Here is a 20773-nt window from a genome sequence, read left to right as displayed (position 1 = left end):
GGTGACGATAATGCGTTTCAAAGGACACCGAAAGGGGCAAGCCCGAGCTATTTTAGAGAATACTAAAGCTGATACTGAAGCATGCGGGTAGCAGCAAGCCAATGTATATTTGCAGCCCTACTACCTGAGTCCCAAATTAACCCCAGTATACAGTAAAAAAAAATTGAAGTGGTTAACACAAGAGCAGGCATTTGCCATAGACGATAGTTGGATGTGTCTACCAGATGGAAGAACAGTTGCACCAGAATTATTGGGAACTACTGTAGCAAGGGCTGTGCACGAGTCCACCCATCTGGGACATTCTGCTCCAGAACAACTACTAGGGAAGCAAGTCTGGCAGGAACAGTAAAAGATGTGTCACCTGCAGCCAATTTAATGCCAAACGAGGTCCCAGTTTCCCACCAGGTATTCAAAATGTAGGAATTACATTTGAAAAGCATATGAAAGCATTCAAGTGGACTTTACTGAAATGCCTCCAGAGGAAATAAGTATCCACAGGTATTTGTATGTACTTACTCAGAGTGGGTTGAAGCTTTTCCTACTTAAAGTGAAAAAGCCAAAGCCATCACATGTTTTCTACTTAGAAAAGTCATCCCTAAGTACGGCCTGCCTCTTTATATAGGCGCTGACAATAGACCTGCTTTTGTGGCTTCAGCTCTGAAGAAGATGGTAAAATACAACCCCCTGTGTATTCTACAACTTCTCTGCCTTCTCTACCCCACTGTTTGGGCAGAATCTTAAGGTTAAGTTAAACCTTTAACATCGCAGGCTTTTAGAGAAGCTCGACAGAGACTTTATAAACAACTTTCTTTTTCCTTAGTTTGAAATTAAAATGAAAAAAACCAGTAAGTAGGGAAGAAAACAATGTGTAGAAAGACGTAAGTAGGAAGAGTACTTTTAATAAAAAAAAATAGAAAAAAGAATAATTTTACATAAGAAAGAATCTTGTATGAAAACTTTTTGTCTTAAAATACCTGGTGGTTTTAATAAAAAAGATTTACAATAAAAACGTGGAATTTTAAAATGTTGAAAAATAGTGCATATAAGTCATGTAAGTTTGTGAAGAAATATTTAAAAAGCATTTTGTATGTGATTAAGTTGATTATAATGAAAAAGAAATCTCTAATTAAAACAACATCGTTATCTGTTCTCAGTTTATAAGTCGTATGTTTAAAGCCTTTTAGATTTCTATTCTTGCACACATGTTTAAAGTAATGAAAAGAATATGTCAAAAGTCAGAACTCACAGGGTCAATTTACCACTATGGAGTTCATACAAAGTTTGTTAAACTGTTGTTTTTTTTTTTTTTTTGTCTTTTTGTCTGCTAAAAAGTATGGTTGCAATGTTACAAATGGCCTTAAGATAAAGGACCAACACTCAGCAGAAGACCCAAGGTCAGCTACTCATTTGGAACTTAAGGAAAAAAAAAAAAGAGAGTCCTCTTTACTTTTTTGAACAGCAACCGCTTTTCTTTCTTAATTGGCTTTGCTCGGACTCTTACTGTAACTGGACATATTCTTAACAACTGACTGCTACCGTGTTGGGGACTGACTGGAAACTGCATGCTGCCCACAGGCCACAGAGTTCTGGGAAAGTTGAAATAAATGGATGGAACATTAAAGTCTAGTATAAGGAAAATATGCCAAGAATCTAAACCTCGGTGGATCCAGGCTTTACCATTAGCATTGTTTAAAACCAGATGTACTCCGACTAAAAGAACCAAGTGCTCACCCTGTAAAATACTGTATCACAGGTCCCCTCCCATTTTAAGAAATGTACTAGGGACCCTGCGAGAACTGGGCAAAAAAGAATTTACTAACCAACTAATGTCACTGGGAAAAATCATAAAAAAGATTTCAGAATAGGTGAATGACAGATGTCCTGTTAGTTTATCACCCCCAGTCCATCCCTATTCTCCAGGTAACCAGGTGTGGATTAAAGATTGGCACCTGAGCCTGCTGAAACTATGTGGAAAGGCCCCTACCTGATGATCCTGTCCACACCAACAGCAGTGAAGGTGGGTGGCATCCCTGCCTGGATGCATCACTCACATGTGAAACCAGACAGTGATGAGGAGTGGACGGTCCAGTGACACCCAGAGCATCCCCACTGCCTTACCCTGAGAATACAGACTACAGCCCATCCCTGGTCACATACCAGGCAGCTATCTGGTCTATGCACGGCAGAAGCCTGAGGATGAGCAGCAGCAGAGTGGGACTGATTCTTTGCTTTGGACTTTGTCACCTTTCTTCTTTAGTCTTAGGGGTAAACATGGTGAACGTTGTGAAACATGCATCCAAGAGGTAACCCAAACTGGGCAAACTGTCAAAACTGCGTTATTGGTTTACTCTTATCATGAATGCACAAGAAAGCCTGAAAGAACTTGCACATATAATAACACCCAATATACCTGATGTGTGCCCCCCAGTGCAACTGTTGTTTACTACAGTCCTTCTGAACCCCCGGAGCAAACTGAATTTGCTAGGTGGTATACTGGTCTCCATAGAAAAACAATAACCAAGTTATAACAGAAGGAATACCTAGGCAAGTATTACTAACCTTTGATGCATGCTACATTTTTAATAACGTAACATTTGAGGGAGCATGCATGACTCCATCTTGGGAAAGACAATATACTGAAAGAGATAAGTACATATGCCACAGATTAGGCACCTATGCAGGACATATGTACTGGCCTTGTATAATTTAGGCCACATGGATTAATCCTAATGACAGTAATCCAGCACATTTAGTAAAAGGGAAAGCACCTTTGCCTTGTACTCCTGGAAATTTTTACTCGGTAAATAATAAGCCTTCTTCCTCTAGTTGTAACTGGGGAAATTATAATCCATTGATACTAAATAAAACCAACCCTTCTGAACCCTAGAAGGGCAAAAGGTAAAAGCCTTATGTGAAGAACAAATGTATGTGGAAGAGACCCTATCGTGGGAATAACAATTAAAAGTAAAATAACCTGAAGAAACTTAAAGCCTACGTACCGGCTTTCTATGACAAATCACAGCAACCTGCTCCAGACCTTTCTCCTGAAACTAAAAACAGATTCCTCTACCTGGCAGAAAACGTTACTCAATCTTTAAATATAACATCTTGCCTTGTCTGTAGTGGGAAAATGATGAGCAGCACATGGCCCTGGGAAGCCAGAGAAGTTGTTCCCTCAGATCCTACCCCTAATGTCACCACTATAAACGCACAGTGGGAGTAAGCTTCTGGACACTAAAAATGTCCATCATAGGTCAATACTGCTTAGCCAGAGAAGGAAACAACATCACCATCCCAGGAAAGAAGCTGTCATATCTAGGCCTAAAAACGAATAATGAAAACACCAATGGAACTACCCGGTGGAGCAAGGACATAACTGAACTAACCCCCTGAGAAGATTCCCAAAGCCCAAAGCTGCTTGGAACTATCCAGGGGTCACATTAACTGGACAGCTCCACCAGGTCTGTGCTGGATCTGCAGACACTGGGCCTACATTACGCTTCCTGACAGATGGTGCGGGAGTTGTGTAATAAGTATGAGCAAACCTTCCTTCTTCCTACTGCCCCTACAGACTGGAGAACTATTGGGTTTTCCAGTTTATGCTTCTAGACAGAAAAGACAAAAGTGTGATGTGGTAATAGTGATACCGGACAAGGTGGCGCTGAGACCGGCCACCTTGGCCCTGGACCTGTTGCTGTTGCTGCCAATGGAGGAATTCAGCCCAATGCAAGCAGGGGAAGACACTGGGGTTGTGCTGTCTCCTCACGTGGACTTCTGGCAAGTCAGTTCCTCTAGTGCATCCCTGATTGGTCTGTTTCCAAAACCTGCTCCTGATTGGTCTGTTTTCAAGACCTGAAAGCTCATTGGTTACCTGCCACTATATAAGCCCCTAAGCAGAGAGCCCGAACACAGACCTCCAAAAGAGAGCAGGAGAATGAGGAGGTTTGGTTCTTTGTGAGAGCTGTAACACTTGTATTATAAAACCCATCTTACTGCTGATCCTGCTCTGCAAGGAGGTTTGATTCTTTGTGAGAGCTTTAACACTTGTATTGTTAAATAAAACCTAACCTACTGCTGATCCTGTGGTCTGTAGCTTCATTCTTCGAACTGCTGAGATCAAGAGCCTGGAATTCCAGTATCAATAGGAGATTGGAAAGACAATGAATGGCCTCCTCAGTGAATAATTCAATATTATGATCCAGCCACCTGGGCTAAGGATAGGTCATGAGGATACAGAACCCCAATATATATGTTAAATAGGATTATCCAATTACAAGCAGTATTATAGGTAGTAATAAATGAACCTAGTAGAGCCTTAACCCTACTAGCCCTTGAAGAAACCCAGATGAGAATTGCTGTTTATCAAAACCTATTGGCTTTAGACTACCTTTTAGCAGCTGAAGGAATGTGTAGAAAATTCAATTTAATTGTTACTTACACATTGATGGTGAAAGACAAGTACTTGAAGATATAACTAAAAAGATAACTAAAATGTTAAATGTACCTATACAAGTGTGGGATAGGTTTAACCCAGATTCTTCATTCAGTGGATGGTTTTCTAAACTAGAAGGATTTAAAGCTATGATTATAAGTTTCTTCTTATAATTAGATGTTTGCTTTTACCTTGGCTTATTACCTCTCTGTATTCAATTTCTCAGAAGCATAGTCTCTGCAATTGTGGTAAAAGAGACCACAGGCAAAGCATTCATGGCTCAACGATATTGTCAAGTAGCCATGCATAATGGCAATGAATGAGATGAGACCCCAGTCCTGATCAATGGTGTCTCAAAGTGCGGATGAGGAAGGAGAAATCAATCTTCTACTTCTTAACGATCCTGAGAAAGCAGCAGGTAGCTGCAGAAGAACTCCTTCTCCAAAGAAGAAGCTTTACACTGAGCTAAAATCACCTTGGGAAAAACTTTGTAACAGATAACAGCCCCCTGGTTTCTTGAGAAATATAATCATTAACTCTTCGTACCCTTTGTTGTACTGTAACTATGCAGCTGAGACTGAGCTGAAGAAAAACAGATTAAAAGAGTTTGGAAAAAACTGTTTCTTCAGAACTCAGCATTTTACACCTCAAGGTGCCTGAGTTTCTTCCTTTATATTGTTGCTTAAGGGTCTGTCAGTTTTATTTTTATTTTTATTTTTATTTTTGAGACAGAGTCTCAAGCACCCTCAAACTCTTGGGCTTATGTGATTCTATTGCCTCAGCCTCCCAAGTAGCTGGGAGTACAGGCACCTACCACAATGTCCGGCTAATTTTTGGTTGCAGTTGTCATTGTTGTTTAGCAGGCCTAGGCGGGCTCGACCCTGCCAGCTTCGGCATATGTAGCTGGCGCCCTACCCTCTGAGGTATGGGTGCTGAGCCTGTCTGTCAGTTTTAATTCACCATTGTCCTGCAGCAGAATATTTAATGTCTTCTTAACAAGAAGCCTGTGGACCTACATTATGAAGGATTCAAACTCTACTCTATTCCACCATACTAAGTATGTTAACGTTCATTCTCAGGCTTGTTGCATTATAGTAACAAGATGGCTGCCATGGCTCCAACATCACATGCTCTGGTGGTAGTAGTGGTGGTGGGGGTGGTGGTGACAGAGGAGATTAAAAGGAGACACTGTAGTTCTCCTTGTACCTGCTTCTGTTTATCAGCAAAAAAAAATTTTATAAAAATTATTTCCACCCAAAGCAGAATTCTTTTTACATCTTCTTACCCAGAACTGGGACCTCTGTTACTAGCAAAGGGGAGTTGTAGTTTGATGCTGGTGTTAGATCAATTATGATCATCCCTGGGACTGGGAGGTAGACCAGGTTTCCTAAATACCCTGCTGCCTCTGTCTTCTCCTCCACCCTCAGAATAAAGACTTATAAACTATAGAAAAAGTAGCGTAAGCAATCATAGCTTGTGCTGTAATTTTCAAAACAATTATTCAGGAAGGTAAAGCACTTTTTTTTTTCTTCCAGAAAACTAACTGCCTTACGCAAGAATCTTATTCTCACCGGGTCCGTACTTCATCAAATTTAAACAATGAAGCAAAATATTAATTCAGCATTTGTGTCTTTCATATAATTCCATTTTCACAAAAGTCAAAAGTTTAGACAAGATGTAGGTAAAATGTCAAGTGTTCCCAACCTCTACATATTCGCCATCACATAGAGAAATGTATGCCTTTGTTGCAGCTCTGAGTGATTGGTAATCATGTGCTCTGCTTCACTGCAGCCCAGTAGAAATTGCACTGTTTACCTCACTCCCTTTATAGCTACTTGTAGTAGTCATCTTGCTAGGTATTATTTTCAATTGCAGTACATATTACAGTACTTTTCCATACTAACAGAAAAAAAAAATTAGAGTGAAAAAATTTTAAACAAAAGTGAAACACAAAAAATATGTTTTTTAAAGACTTTAACTCAGGGGCCAAAATTGCCAGGCTGAAGGTAAGTTTTATTTGTCTAACAAAACGTTTACAAATGTTTGGATTTTGAATGCCTTCAGGTGAGTTTATATTCTCCAGTTTGCCATTGGCCCCTCCAGCCCTCCTACCTTATACCTGCCATTTGGCTCTCATGTTGCCTCCCTAAATATCCAGTAAGGACTTGAATTTGCAATCCCTACTTCATGTGGATAAACTAAAAGTTACAAAAGAATACTTTTATTCTATTTGCAGAAAACTTCTGAATGGCTTCCAAAATGACTTCTAAATTAATAATGAATTTTTTTTCTTTTTTGAGACAGAGCCTCAAGCTGTCACCCTGGGTAGAGTGCTGTGGCATCTCAGCTCACAGCAACCTCCAACTCCTGCCTCTGCCTCCCAAATAGCTGGGATTACAGGCACCCGCCACAATGCCTGGCTATTTTTTGGTTGCAGCCATCATTGTTGTTTGGCAGGCCCAGGCTGGATTCAAACCCGCCAGCTCAGGTGTATGTGGCTGGAGCCTTAGCTGCTTGAACCACAGGCACTGAGCCATAATGAACTTTTCTAAGACAACAACATTTTTGACATGACGACTCAAAACTCTTGGCTGGCCTTTTGTCAGTAATGCCCTCTTATAAGTAGGGGCAATAGAAGCTGGTGCCATGTCTGTGTTTGATTTATTTGACTAAACTGTATTCAGAGCCACACTGGGTGATTTTGCATTAGCAAATTAGGTACACTTTATACAAAGTGAATATTATTTATTTTAAGTGCTAGGGACCAGAAGTGTTTCATATTTTGAATTATTTGGGATTTCATATTTGCATTCTACTTGCCTGTTGAGTATCCTAAAGGCAAAAGTCTGAAGTGCTCCAGTGAGCATTGCCTTTGGTCAACATGTGGGCACTCAAAACATTTCAGATTTGGGAGCATTTTGGGTTTTACGTTTTCAGATGTGGGATGCTCATTCTGTATTTAAATAGTTACTTTCACTTGTATATTTTAAAATATGTATTAAAGGACTAAAACGCTTAAAGAAAATAAGTATTAATAATTTATGTATAGATACATAAAACTGTCCAGACATCCCTTATAAAACTTTCCAGACAGCCCTTTAAAAAATTCAGAGCACTTTATAATTTTTAAAAATAATTTACCAACTATTATCTACACAGTATACTAAATCCACACAATCTAACAGAATGACAGAGGGAAATTCATTCTCACTATCTAGGCTATGAAATCCCCAGGACCACATTCTTTTCTTAACAAAATTGACCTTTACTAGTGTTAGACATGTGCTGTTTAATACGTTAGGAAATAATTGGGCAATAGGTTAAATGAGTGGAAGAATTTGGGAACTTGGAAAGAAATGTCAAATCGTGCTCATTTCTTCTATCTTTTTCTCATGTGAACACTGCCTCATAGATCATTTTTATAAGCTCATGTTTACCAGTTGTGTAGATTATTAGAGCTCTCTTTGGGCAAAATCACAATCAACCATCTGTGGTTATGTTAACTGCTTTCCTGTCAGTGCCTAGCAGTTTGTTCTTGTGACACTATTATGTTTTTTTCTCTAATTCCCATCTTCTTTATTCCCAGTCCTAATCTGATCTGCTTGTACTGTCTGTCCCTTTATTTGTCTAAAAAGATAAGCAGACGTTAATATGCAGAGGACCGGGGGAGTGATGATACAAGCTAACCTGGTAAGGACTTGTCCAACTCTAACATGTCTTAAAATCTTATGACTGCCATGCCGTTACCACCTATTCTAACATGTGTCCTTAAAAATTAAAATGCTAGAATTAGTTGAAACAGCTAATGTTCAACTATTTTTCTGAGATATAATGCAAGACAATAAATGTAATTTAAAGAGGAGCAACACTCCCTGAGTTAGTTGTTCACAAACCTGACTGAATATTGAAATCATCTGGGGGAAATTTAAAAATCAATTTTACCTAGAACTGTTGCTCAGAAATTCTGAGTTAATTAGTTTGGGGTGTGGCCTGAACATGAGATTTTGAAAAAATTCCCCAGATGATTCTAAACTATAACTAATGTTGAGAATCTTCCAAAATTAAAAATTGCAGTTATAGGTATTCTAACGCTGAATTGTTTTAGTAATGTTCTTCCTATAAATTTTCTTCAAATTACTGTATTTCTGTTCGTAAGTCTGAGGTTCAGAATTTATAGTTGCTCTGAGAAAATTGAGATTAGTTTCACCATATTGGGTAGAACAAAAGTTACCTTGGATCTTTCTTCTTTTGAATTAATGTTCTGATAATAACATAGTCTAAGACTATCTTCAGATTGTATGTTGTTAACTTTGACATGAATTAAAATTAAAGGATCCACTTTAAAAATAGTCTCCCATAAATTAAAATTTAATTTGTCTAGGGAGGCATTCATTTTTCTAAGTGTCTTCATTTTAAGGTGAAGTCAAGGTTAAGAATTATTACTAAAGAACGAAGATACTTAACATTGAAGGTGGCATAGTGTGATATACTGCCATTGTGTTTGGGGGTTTTGTTTTTTAATGACAAGCTATGCTGTTTGCCTGCTAGGAGTGTTCACTGGCACACACTTTCAGAAGTTACTTGTAGTTCAGTCATCAGGAGATAAACTGAAGCACATTATATTAAAGGGCTTATTTGAACATTCAGTCATTTATTGGCAGCTCCTATTGAAGGGTCTCAAGGCGGCTTTTGATTAGTCAAAATGGAGCTAGAGCTTTGTTTGGGTCAGTCCAAGGTAAAGTCTCTAGTTAGTGGCGAATTCTGATTGGCAAAGCTTAAGTTTTCATTTTATCATTTACATTGAGTTAGGTTTCCCTTTACTCAGGAACCTGTGGAACTGGAGCTGCCTCAGCCTAATGGCCTCTAATTAATTATTTTCACACAATACTTCAGAATACACTAGAAAAATTGCAGTTCTAGGTATTCTGCCATTGAATGGTTTTAGAAGTGTTCTGTAAATTTTTCTCAAATTACTGTATTTCTGTTTGTAAGTCTGAAGTTCAAATTTTTTAGTTGCTCTGAGAAAATTGAGATTAGTTTCACCATATTGGGTAGAACCAAAGTTACCTTGAATCTTTTATTTTTAGTTAATGTTCTGATATAATGAAGGTGTACCAGACACAGTGTTAATGCATAAAACAATTACAAGTAGTCATCTATAATACAAGGGTATGTCCCTTTCTGAATTGATAACACAAGGAAAGGTATATACAATTTAATTATTTTTAGTAAGGATGAACATTTAAGTGACAAAGTAAATACTATTAAAAATCTATTCAGTTGCGGGCAGTGACAGGGATGCCGAGGCCCTTGTGGAGGGAGCTCAGCAGAGCACGCGGCTTCCGCGCGAGGGCGCTAGCCGCCCGGCCTCTGCCCTTTTTGCTCCTAAGTAGCCCTATGAAACCCGGGCATGCGCATTCGGCCCCGCGATGCAGCGTTCGTTTGGGGGGAGGGGCGCGCGCAGCGATGAGTTCTCTGTGGGAACCGTCAGGAGCTCCGCGGTGCGCCATGGCAGACGACGCCAAGCCCGATGCAAAGACTCTGCAGGCGCTCCGGGACGCTGCCAACCGCCTGCGGATCCACTCTATTAGAGCCACGTGTGCCTCCAGCTCCGGCCACCCCACGTCGTGCTGCAGCGCTGCGGAGATCATGTCTGTCCTCTTCTTCCACACCATGCGGTATAAGCGGACGGACCCGCAGCACCCGGACAACGACCGCTTCGTCCTCTCCAAGGGCCACGCTGCCCCAGTCCTCTATGCCGCTTGGGCAGAGGTGGGCGACATCAGTGAATCCGACTTGCTGAACTTGAGGAAAATCCACTGCGACTTGGAGGGACACCCCACCCCGCGACTGCCATTTGTCGATGTGGCAACGGGATCCCTGGGGCAGGGATTAGGCGCAGCCTGTGGAATGGCGTACACCGGCAAGTACTTCGACAAGGCTAGCTACCGCGTGTTCTGCCTCATGGGGGACGGCGAGTCCTCGGAAGGCTCCGTCTGGGAGGCTTTGGCCTTTGCTTCCCACTACAGTTTGGACAATCTTGTGGCAGTCTTCGACGTGAACCGCTTGGGACAGAGTGGCACCGCGCCCCTTGAGCACTGCACGGACATCTATCAGAATCGCTGTGAAGCCTTTGGCTGGAACACTTACATAGTGGATGGCCACGATGTGGAGGCTTTGTGCCAAGCCTTTTCGCAGGCAGCCCAAGTGAAGAACAAGCCCACTGCTATAGTTGCCAAGACCTTCAAGGGTCGAGGTATTCCAAACATTGAAGATGCAGAAAATTGGCACGGAAAACCAGTGCCGAAAGAAAGAGCAGAGGCAATTATCAAATTAATTCAAAGTCAGATACAGACCCAGGGGAATCCCATATCGAAACCCCCTGTGGAAGATTCACCTCAAATCAGCATCACAAATATACAAATGACCTCTCCACCTGCTTACAAAATGGGCGACAAGATAGCTACTCAGAAAGCCTATGGTTTGGCTCTGGCTAAACTGGGCCATGAAAACAAAAGAGTTATTGTTCTGGATAGTGACACAAAGAACCCCACCTTTTCTGAGATATTCAAGAAAGAACACCCTGAACGTTTCATAGAGTGTTTTATTCCTGAGCAAAACATGGTGAGTGTGGCACTGGGCTGTGCTACACGTGGTCGAACCATTGTTTTTGCTAATACTTTCTCCGCCTTTTTCACTCGAGCATTTGATCAGATCCGAATGGGAGCCATCTCTCAAACCAATATTAACCTCATTGGTTCTCATTGTGGCGTATCCATAGGTGAAGATGGGCCCTCCCAGATGGCCCTGGAGGATCTAGCCATGTTCCGAAGCATTCCCAATTGCACTGTTTTCTATCCCAGTGATGCCCTCTCCACAGAGCATGCTGTTTATCTAGCTGCTAACACCAAAGGAATGTGCTTCATACGGACCAGCCAACCAGAAACTGAAGTTATTTATACGGCACAAGAAAAGTTTGAGATTGGACAGGCCAAAGTGGTCCTTCACAGTGACAATGACAAGGTCACAGTTATTGGAGCTGGAATTACTCTACATGAAGCCTTAGCAGCAGCTGACAATCTTTCTCAACAAGGTATTGCTATCCGTGTCATCGACCCATTTACTATTAAACCTCTGGATGCTGCTACCATTATCTCCAGTGCAAAAGCCACAGGTGGTCGGGTTATCACAGTGGAGGATCACCACAAAGAAGGTGGCCTTGGAGAAGCTGTATGTGCAGCCGTCTCCAGGGAGCCTGACATCCTTGTTCATCAGCTGGCAGTGTCAGGCCTGCCTCAAAGTGGGAAGCCTGGTGAATTGCTGGATATGTTTGGAATCAGTGCTGGACACATTGTATCAGCTGTAAGAAATATTTTAATGAACTAAAATAAGTTCATTTCTTCAAAAGTCAAGCCTGTTGAATTTGGTCTTAAAGTACTGATATTTTAAGATTAACTTCACGCTTGTTAGAAAACCATTGTTTTGTATTTGTAAGGTTGTGGGGTTTTTGTTTAAAGCAAAGTCATTCGACACCTTTCTTCATTCTTAATTCAGAAATTCAGATTTACATCTCTTAATCTGTGACCGTGTACACAAATGTCACTTGATCATAAAAGTGGGTTGTTAAATTTTAAGTAACATAGTAGGAAATAAAACAATACAAAGGTTTCTGATAAGGCTACAAATAATTGGACTGGGCATCAATGTAGAGGTAACTTTATGATTAAATGAGCGTGATTTACTTCTATGGTAAGAAAATTTACATTGTAGTTTAATATCCTAGGTTTTGAAGCAAATTTGAGTTTTCATATAATGTCTTTCTGTATCTGCAGTTTTCCGGATAATATTTGACTGCAGTTGCCTTGAAATTTCCCCCTGAGCTTCCTTTCGTCTCCTTTCTACAGTATAGAGGCTATAGAGCAGTTTGAAAACCCTTATAATGTACCCCACTGCTTGTGGCAACTCCTAAGTGAAAATGGAAATTCTTCTGGTCTGCATACTATACACACTGTTTTGTAAAGATTGAGAAATGTTTAATTTCTCGGGTGGCCGGACCAAATTGCTTAACCTGATTATATTCATCTACTAAGGATACTAATGTCAAGATAATAAAAGCATTTTAAAACCAACTGCTTTGTTTATTTTATGCCATGTATGTGGGATTTGGTTTCTCTCTGATAAAACCCTAAACAAGGAAGAAGCTTATATCTAAATTAGAAGCAGAGAGAGGCATGTCCTCCAACAGCAAACCTGAAAAAAGATTGGGGCTAGCGATAAATCACTAGAGAATGACACATGAACCACGAAACCGTTCCTCAAGCAAATTCCTTACTTTTAGCTGAGCGCTTAAATTATATTCTTGGAATGCGAGAAAGAAGAACCAGTCAGGTAAATTGCAAATAGACTGAGGGTTCCAAAGGAAATGAAAATTACTCCGAGTGTGTCCATGTCAGGTAATTAGTTCCTTATTTTCATGACCCTCATTAAGTATCCTTATTAAATTCTGTAGAGGCATAACAATTTGTCTTGGCAATTATTGTATGAGAAAGTGTGATGGAGACCAAAAAATACTAACTTGGGAATTTGAGAAACCAGGGCCTGCTCATTCTGCTACTGAGGTTTTTTCCTTTCTGAGCTGTTTTCCTCTTTTATAAAATGATCATGGTAATTACCCTTAGATTTAAAGATTATTTGTAAAAAATAAAAATAGTTTTTATAGGATTATTGTGAAAATTTAGAAATGCAAATAAGCAAAATTTTACCTTACATTTGGCAGCGACAACAAGCCAGCTGCATTTGCTAGCATGTCATTTGTGACTGTGTCTCTTCTAATATAGTCAAATCTACTGATGCCAGTCAAATATTCCATCTATCCATGAATAGAGGGGCTAAGAACAAGTCTACATCCTTACATCTTTCATAACTTTGAAAGAGATAACACTGATCCAAACACAGTAAAACAGATAAAATATGCAAAATTATCATAATGTGGGGTTGCATTACAGGGGAAGGTCTTCAGCTTTTATCATTTGTAACATGAATGGGGGGGCTACAAAATGGTCTGTTTCCAACCAAATATGCATAAACACACCTCTAGTAATGACAGTAGGTCAGGTTTTTTTAAACTTCTAAAGCAATCTTTCAGACCACCAGGTATTGTACTTTTTTTTTTTTTTTTTTGGCCCCGGGCTAGGTTTGAACCCGCTACCTCTGGTATCTGGGGCCAGTGCCCGCCTCCTTAGAGCCACAGGTGCTGCCCAGGAATTGTTCTTTCTGTAGGAGGGTGAGGAAGCCCCCAGAATCCTGTAAAGGTTCTGTTGCACCAGTTAGCAGCCAGTGGCCATCAGCTTCAGAGACAAGAAATAACAGGTGAGATTTGTGTGAAAATCATACCCAATTTTGTTATACCAAATGTTCTCTAGCCTTGAATCTAGATCTTTTAAATGTCCATGGAAATCTTAGGAAAGAATCATCCTGATGGTAACTGGTCCTGATGCTGCTGATGGTAATCTTTGGCTGCTGAAGCTTGTGAAGATGTAGTTTTGATGAACAACCTGATCAGTGGTTTAACTCTGGCCCTCTGGTGATTGTTTTGCCTTGCAGAAGGCCTGTTAGATTGTCAGGAGAGCCTGGTGATATTCTGGGGACCACCAGCAGCTGTCTCACTGGTTGCAGAAGTAGGTGCTTACAGGCAGTCATCTGAGAATGGCACTGATCATGCAGATGGCGAGTGGCTGCCAGGTCATTTGATTTCTATGATTTTTAGAGACAGTAAAGGACAGTGAGATTTTATTTTTTAGAGGCAATTAAAGACAGTGAGATTTTATTTTCTTTATTTAAAATATCAACGGCTCTTAAGCTATCTAGAAGTTCAATGAAGGGTTCTGCTTGGGGAAAAAATACTTTCAAGAAAAAGTAAAAGCCTCAATGTTTCTGCTTTTCAAATTATGTAACAATAATAGGAACAACTGAGTTTGAGTTATCCTCAAGTTTATCGAATTACTAAATTCTCCAGGGCCAAATCATAAAGGGTGTGCTTTGGGAGTTTAAGAAATATTGAGCTGTTTTTGATATGTAAGAGAGGTCCTGGGACATTATTGTGATAGGAGGGAGAATGCCTACTGTTCTTATAATAGAAGCCACTTTCTCTTTTCCATAGGAGATTGGAGGAGGCACAGAACTAAGTCCCTTCCCTGACATTGGTGGGGAGGGGATTCCTAAGAGAATTGCTTACAAGGTTGGGGTTAACTGCAGGAAGGGAGGACAGGTATCTCACTGCAAGGTTGGATGTTGATTTAGACAGAGGCTTGCTTCCCTGACCATAGAGTTACAAGGTCGGAATAGAGACATTTGGCAAACACAAGTAACAGGCAAAATCTGGCCTTCCCTTCAACCTGTTTTGGTATGACTGTTAGCTAAGAATGTTTTCTACATTTTTAACTTGTTGAAAGTATTAGAAGAGTACTACTTTGTGATAAGTGAAATTATATGAAATTCAGCGTCCCTGAGTGAAGTTTTAAGAAACACACATGCACATTCTGTTGTGTGTTCTCTGTGGCTGCTCTGCAGTTATAACAGCAGAGTTGCGTAGTTGTGGCAGACTACACAACGACACATAGCCTGTAAACCTAAAATATTTACTATCTTTTTACATTAAAATTTGCAAACCGTGGCGTAAAGTATTGGTGAGAGATGCTTCCACAGTACAAGTGGTAAGGCCTGAAGCTTTGGAGTTCAGGCCTTGAGACCACCTTTATATTTGCCTGCAAAGTGTTAGCAAGACTAGAGGTTGCAGGCTTGCCAGAGGTTGTCATACTGAGGAGTATTTCTGTGTGATGTCTGCAACTTGGCAACAACAGAAAGGTGTCATCTCCCCTAGAAACAGACCACTAACTCTTAGAGTAGCTACATACTTGCCATTAGCCTCAGTGGGGATCAGTTGGCCCTAACCCTTGCTGAGTTTATAGATCAGCACTGATGTTCAACACGGAGGGGATAGTAGTCCATTTGGAGAAATTATTGGAAGAAGGATCAAGAAAATCTATGAGAGATTCCCCCAAGTGATGATTTCTCACAGAATCATCTGGGAGAGGGGGAGAACTCCAAAAGTGTAGCTCAGGGAAGTCCCTACTCTATTGTCATATACTTTAAAAGACACAATGGCTAAACATCTGCTCCAAGATAGGCATGAGTAGAATTAGTAAAATTCAAAATTATATAACAGCCAGTATGGTGTGGGCATTTGCCACTAAGAACGAATACTGATAGAATCAGAAGTTTCCCTGGCTGTAAAGAACCAAGAGATAGTACTGTAACGTACCACTGATTATCAGTTCTAGAATCCGTGATATTCTGAAGGGAAAAACAGCCATTCAGCTGGGGCAGGATTACTCCATAAGTGGAAGACACAGGACTACACAGAGCTCCAGACCTGGAGAGGTTGATCCTCTAGGTCTATGAGTGAGGATCCGTGTGCACCGAGAGAGGATCTTAGGTGTCCTATGAAAATTTTTAAAGACCATTAATTAAATTATTTTTGAAAGAAGTTCAAAACACAGGAAGTATATTCTTTTTTACTCGTTTTTTGATCAACATAGTTTAAGTGTGCAACAGAAGTTGAACTATAGCTTCAAGTGTGCTATGAGATAAAAGTGGTGGAAAAACACTGCTCTAAGTGAATGGGCTCTGAGTTTTCCAGATTCTTTTGTCATGATGCCTTCAAAGGCAAAGCGATACACATAAAATTTCTAGTCAAATTATATCATGAACAGAAATGTATTTCCCCAATGAAAAATTGTTTTAGTGAATGTTGATTAAGAAAGTCTTTGTATTATGGATTATGGATTAATAATTACAAAATTATACCACAAGTATCTTAAGGATGTGATTGAAAGCCGGTGCACACATAGGCACACACACAAAATAATATGTATGTGTCTGTGATATTACTTATATTACATGAATGATAAATACTATTACACTATAGAGGGTTTGTATTCCTAACTTAACAAGGTCCACAGAGCTATCATATTCAAGAGCCTGAATTTAAATTTATCTCACATAATTGTAAAAATAACTTTGAAATATGTGTTTTATGACTAGCTCTACATATGAGGAAACTTACTCTCAGAAAAAGAAAACATTGCTTGTTTCTAAAACATTTCAAAATTCCATTATAGCTCTTTACTGTCATTGTATTTGGTTTCCCCAAGTTATGTTTCCTATTTAGATTTTTATTCAGTATAAATAGTAACTTTATAAAGATAAAATACACGAAAATAGCAAAAATGTGATCCCAGATTTACCAGTGGGATACTAAGAAACAGATGGAAGCAAACGTAAGTTGATTCTGCCATGTCTGTGTGAGTCCAGCCAACGCACACATACCTGACCTTTTCTGTCAGTTCAGGAGACAATGTTATCTGTACTTCTAAGAAACAATGGTATAAACTTCCCTAGGTCCCTAGATGCTGCTAAATTGCTGTCTCATATTTGATTTATATTTCTCAGTCTGATAGATATTTGACTCTTTAGCTTTGCCTCTGCTGCTCTGTCCCTAGAGCACCACTGAAGAGTTAAAGCTCCCATTTATACACAAAATGACTGACAGCAAAACAGAACAAAGGAAATTACCTTTGGACCAAGTTAGTTGTTCCTGAAAATCACTGAGATACATGGTAGTCTACCCTAAACCTCAGGTCTAAAAGGTATATTTTAATTTCATCTTTTTGCTTGCACTAAACACTTTTCCCTGAACTAGTCTGATAGCATCTACTCTCTAGTTAAGGAATCAATGCCAAATACAGGATATATAATGGTAGGACAGTTAAGTTTGAGAACTCATCCTAGAAAAAGTGCTACTTACCTGAATAGTGGTACTTACTGCTGAATATCACTGTAGTCACCATTGACGTGCCCCCACCCCAGGAAGCTATGCACTGACACCAATGCCAGGTCTCCTCTCAAAGCAATTTTGGAACTCTTTTTCTGGAATGGCCATTAGAGCTGTTGTCATATGGGCATATGAAAACATGCAACAATAATGAGCACCACTCAGCAAGATACTGCCACACATTGACACGAGCACAGTTGTGAGACACTGATATACCAAGGTTATGAGATCTTACTGAGTTGTTTATACAGTGCTGCCAACATAAGCATACAGTGCAAGTTTGTGAACTTAGTTGTCAGACTTTGTACTAGGACAGCTCTGATGGGCATCCCAGACAAAGGTTCCAAAATTGCTTTGAAAGGTGGTCTATGCGATGGAACAGGTGCAGTGCTTCCGAAGGGGAGTACTTTAAGGTGACAGTAGTGATATTCAGCAACAATGTATGCAGCACTTTTTCTAGGATGAGTTCTCAAACTTAATTGTCCGACCTCATACATCAATTGCATTAAAAATCTAATTTAACCGGCTGTACAAATCAAATTTATTTCTTAGAAATTTGCAAGGGTACAGGACACAACTATAAGAGGGTCACTACCTAACACATGCAAATATTGTAACCTAGTTGTTTGTATGCTCACATTAACTTAAAAAAGAAAAAAGAAATTTTCAGACTGGTTAATATTGTCATTTTTTTGGATACTGCAAGGTTGTTGGAATACTCTATATCTATTTATACCAAAACACCCTCATAGGAATGCAATAGTATTGCTTTCATGTATGTGAAATCCTTCCATGGAATTTTTCACTTAAAAAAAAAAAAAAACTCATCTGGGCACAGTGCCTCATGCCTGCAATCCCAGCTACTCCAGAGGTTGAAGCAGGAGAATCACTTGAGCACAGCAGTTAGAATTCAGATGGGGCAACATAGCAAGACCCCATCTCTAAACATACGAAATAAAATTAAACACTAATAAACTTTTTTTATGTTTAACATTCAAACAAAAAGTACACAAATCATTAGTTACTGCTTAATTAATTTTTACCAGGTGAATGCATTCATCTAATGCAAACCTACCTAAATAATTATGATACTATGACACTCTATAAACCACTTTATTGTCCCCTTCCATGGATTGCTTTCTCCTTCCTTCTCAGTGTTAATCGCTCTTTTCACTTCTAACCCCAAACTAGTCTTTGAACTTTGTATAAATGGAATAATGCAGCATATGCTATTTTATGTCTGGCTTTATTTGCTTAGCATTGTGTTTATGGAATTCTCCATGTAATTATCTGTTTCTCTGCTGTATAATATTTCAGGTCATGAACATGCCACAGTATATTTACTTAAGTTGTTGACAGGGAGGTGGGTGTCTTCATTTGGGAGCTATTGTAAATAGTGCTGCTATGAACATTATTGTACAAATGTTTTGGTGAACACATTAAGCCATTTTATTGCTTATATTAATCAAAGAGGATTGTTTTGTCATTGGCTATACATATCTTCATCTTTAGACTATACTGCCCAGTATTTTTACATAAATGAGTATTCTGTATTTTGATTTGCTAAGTCTTGCAGTCTTCTTCATAGTGACTGCTAGTTTATACTCTCACCTCAGAATAGAAAAGTTCAGGTTGCACTCCTGTCTCATCAACATTTGGTTTTGTCTTCTGCCTGCAGGCTGTTTGCTTTTATATTATTGATTTTTTTTTTAAGAGACAGGCTCTCACTCTGTCTCCCAAGTTGGAGTGGTGCAATCATAGCTCACTGCAGCCTCACATGGGCTCAAGTGATTCTCCTTCATCAGCCTTTCCAATAGCTTTCACTTTGGGAAAATACTACCATGGCTTGCTAAAACTTTTTGAAAAATTTGTTCTTTGAAACTCACTGTGTTGCCCAGGCTGGTATCAAACTCTTGGTCTAAAGCAATCCTCCTGCCGTGGCCTCCCAGAGTGTTGGGATTACAGACAGAAGCCACCACATTCAGGTGTATATTATTGATTTTTGTGACTACTGGATGCATGCTCTTTTGTTGTAAAATAGGTGTTTCAAATATCTTCTCTCACTTTGTGTACTGCTCCCTTCAGATTTTTTTTTCACTGAATACATGAATTAATTTAAATGTCCTATTTATCATTTTTCCCTTCTCAGTTGTGTATTTTTTTGTGTTATGTTTAAAAGATCTTTGCTTTTCCTAAGGTAATAGAAGACGTTTTCTTATCCTTTCTTCAAATGTTACATGTTTTTTTTCTTTTACATGCAGATCTACAATTCATCTGAAATTGATTATTGAGTATGGTGTGAGATTGGGATCAAGACACAATTTCTTTTTCTTACTGACACAACTGCACAGCACCATTTAAAAAAATTCCTTCTGATAAATCAGGTGACTGGGCATGCGTAGATCTGTTGCTGTCATATTGGTCTCTTTGTCTGTTCTTGTGCCCATACCATACTGTCTTCATTATGATTATCATTGGTTTAAAATAAGTTTTAATATCCAGTAGTTAAGTTCTCTATTCCCTCTATTTTGTTGCTGTTGTTGTTGTTCTTGTTCTTTTTAGAAATTGCCTTGGCTGTTTATGGTCCTTTAATTTTCATATACATTTTAGCAATAGTCTGACAATTTTCGCAAAAATTCAGTTGTACTTTGATTCAGTTACATTTAGATTTTATCTTTTTAATCTCCCATTTAAAAATATCATATTATTAAAAGTTTTAAAGGAAGTTAAATTAAAGAGGTTTTGTTAAATTGGCTTTAGGAAGTTAAATTCATAGTCTTCAAACTGAGACACGTATAACTCGGAAGGTACTAAAGATCTACTAGGCATGGAAGATTTTAAGTGAATCTATTTCCAGATCTTTAAGTCTATGTTTTTGTTTCTAAAATCTATTTGCCCGGGAGCACCCCTGCGATTCTTTCCATTATCTTCTTTCATAATTGTTCCTCTTCTACTTTTCAGAAGTAGAATTACATTCCACTTCTCACCCATTCTTAATATTACACATATTAGTCATTGCCAGTTGTGATGTCATCACAGGGCCAAGCACAGAAACATTTCAAAATATTGGTTCTAACAATACATCTTTTAGTGAAATAACAATAAACCAGCAGTAAATTCTCATATCTTTCCTTGTCTTCTCTTCATTTTGGTAAAGATAAAGCCTGCAATTATAAAGTTACTTTAACGCATATAAATATTTTCTGAATTCAAGATGTAATTATAGATTGGAAAAGTGGCCTGATAGTAAGTTTTATTTAACTGAGTCTTTTCTCCTATCCCTCACCTATTGTCAAGGCATTGTTGCTGAGAGTCTCAGAACTCCCAAGAACCAAGAACAACAGCAAGAAATATTGTAAGCTGGGCATGGTGGTTCATGCCTGTAATCTTACCACTCTGAGAGACTGAGGCAGGTGGATCAACTGAGCTCAGGAGATGGAGACCAGTCC

The 20773-nt window shown here is 39.2% G+C and overlaps 1 protein-coding gene across 2 annotated transcripts; it reads left to right on the top strand.

Annotated features, from left to right (window-relative positions):
- Window positions 1–9868: 9868 nt before the first annotated feature.
- TKTL2 (transketolase like 2) lies at window positions 9869–11873 on the top strand. Of its 2 annotated transcripts, XM_012808133.2 has the most exons (2): window positions 9944–10164; window positions 10279–11818. In XM_012808133.2, the coding sequence occupies exons 1-2, from the start codon at window positions 10082–10084 to the stop codon at window positions 11816–11818; spliced, it is 1623 nt and encodes a 540-aa protein (XP_012663587.1). In that variant the 5' UTR covers window positions 9944–10081. The 2 variants fall into 2 exon arrangements, with proteins under 2 accessions (XP_003794747.2, XP_012663587.1); XM_003794699.3 differs by having other exon boundaries at window positions 9869–11873.
- The last annotated feature ends 8900 nt before the right edge of the window (window positions 11874–20773 follow it).

The sequence above is a fragment of the Otolemur garnettii genome, unplaced genomic scaffold (assembly GCF_000181295.1).
Source record: "Otolemur garnettii isolate 467f Iridium unplaced genomic scaffold, OtoGar3 scaffold00085, whole genome shotgun sequence".
NCBI lineage: Eukaryota > Metazoa > Chordata > Mammalia > Primates > Galagidae > Otolemur > Otolemur garnettii.
Note: the sequence above shows the minus strand (reverse complement) of the source record. Positions and strands in the feature narration are given on the sequence as shown.

Excerpts from the sequence above, each read along its gene's own strand:
- TKTL2 (XM_003794699.3), top strand. The coding sequence starts at position 9,899 with ATGAGTTCTCTGTGGGAACCGTCAGGAGCTCCGCGGTGCGCCATGGCA.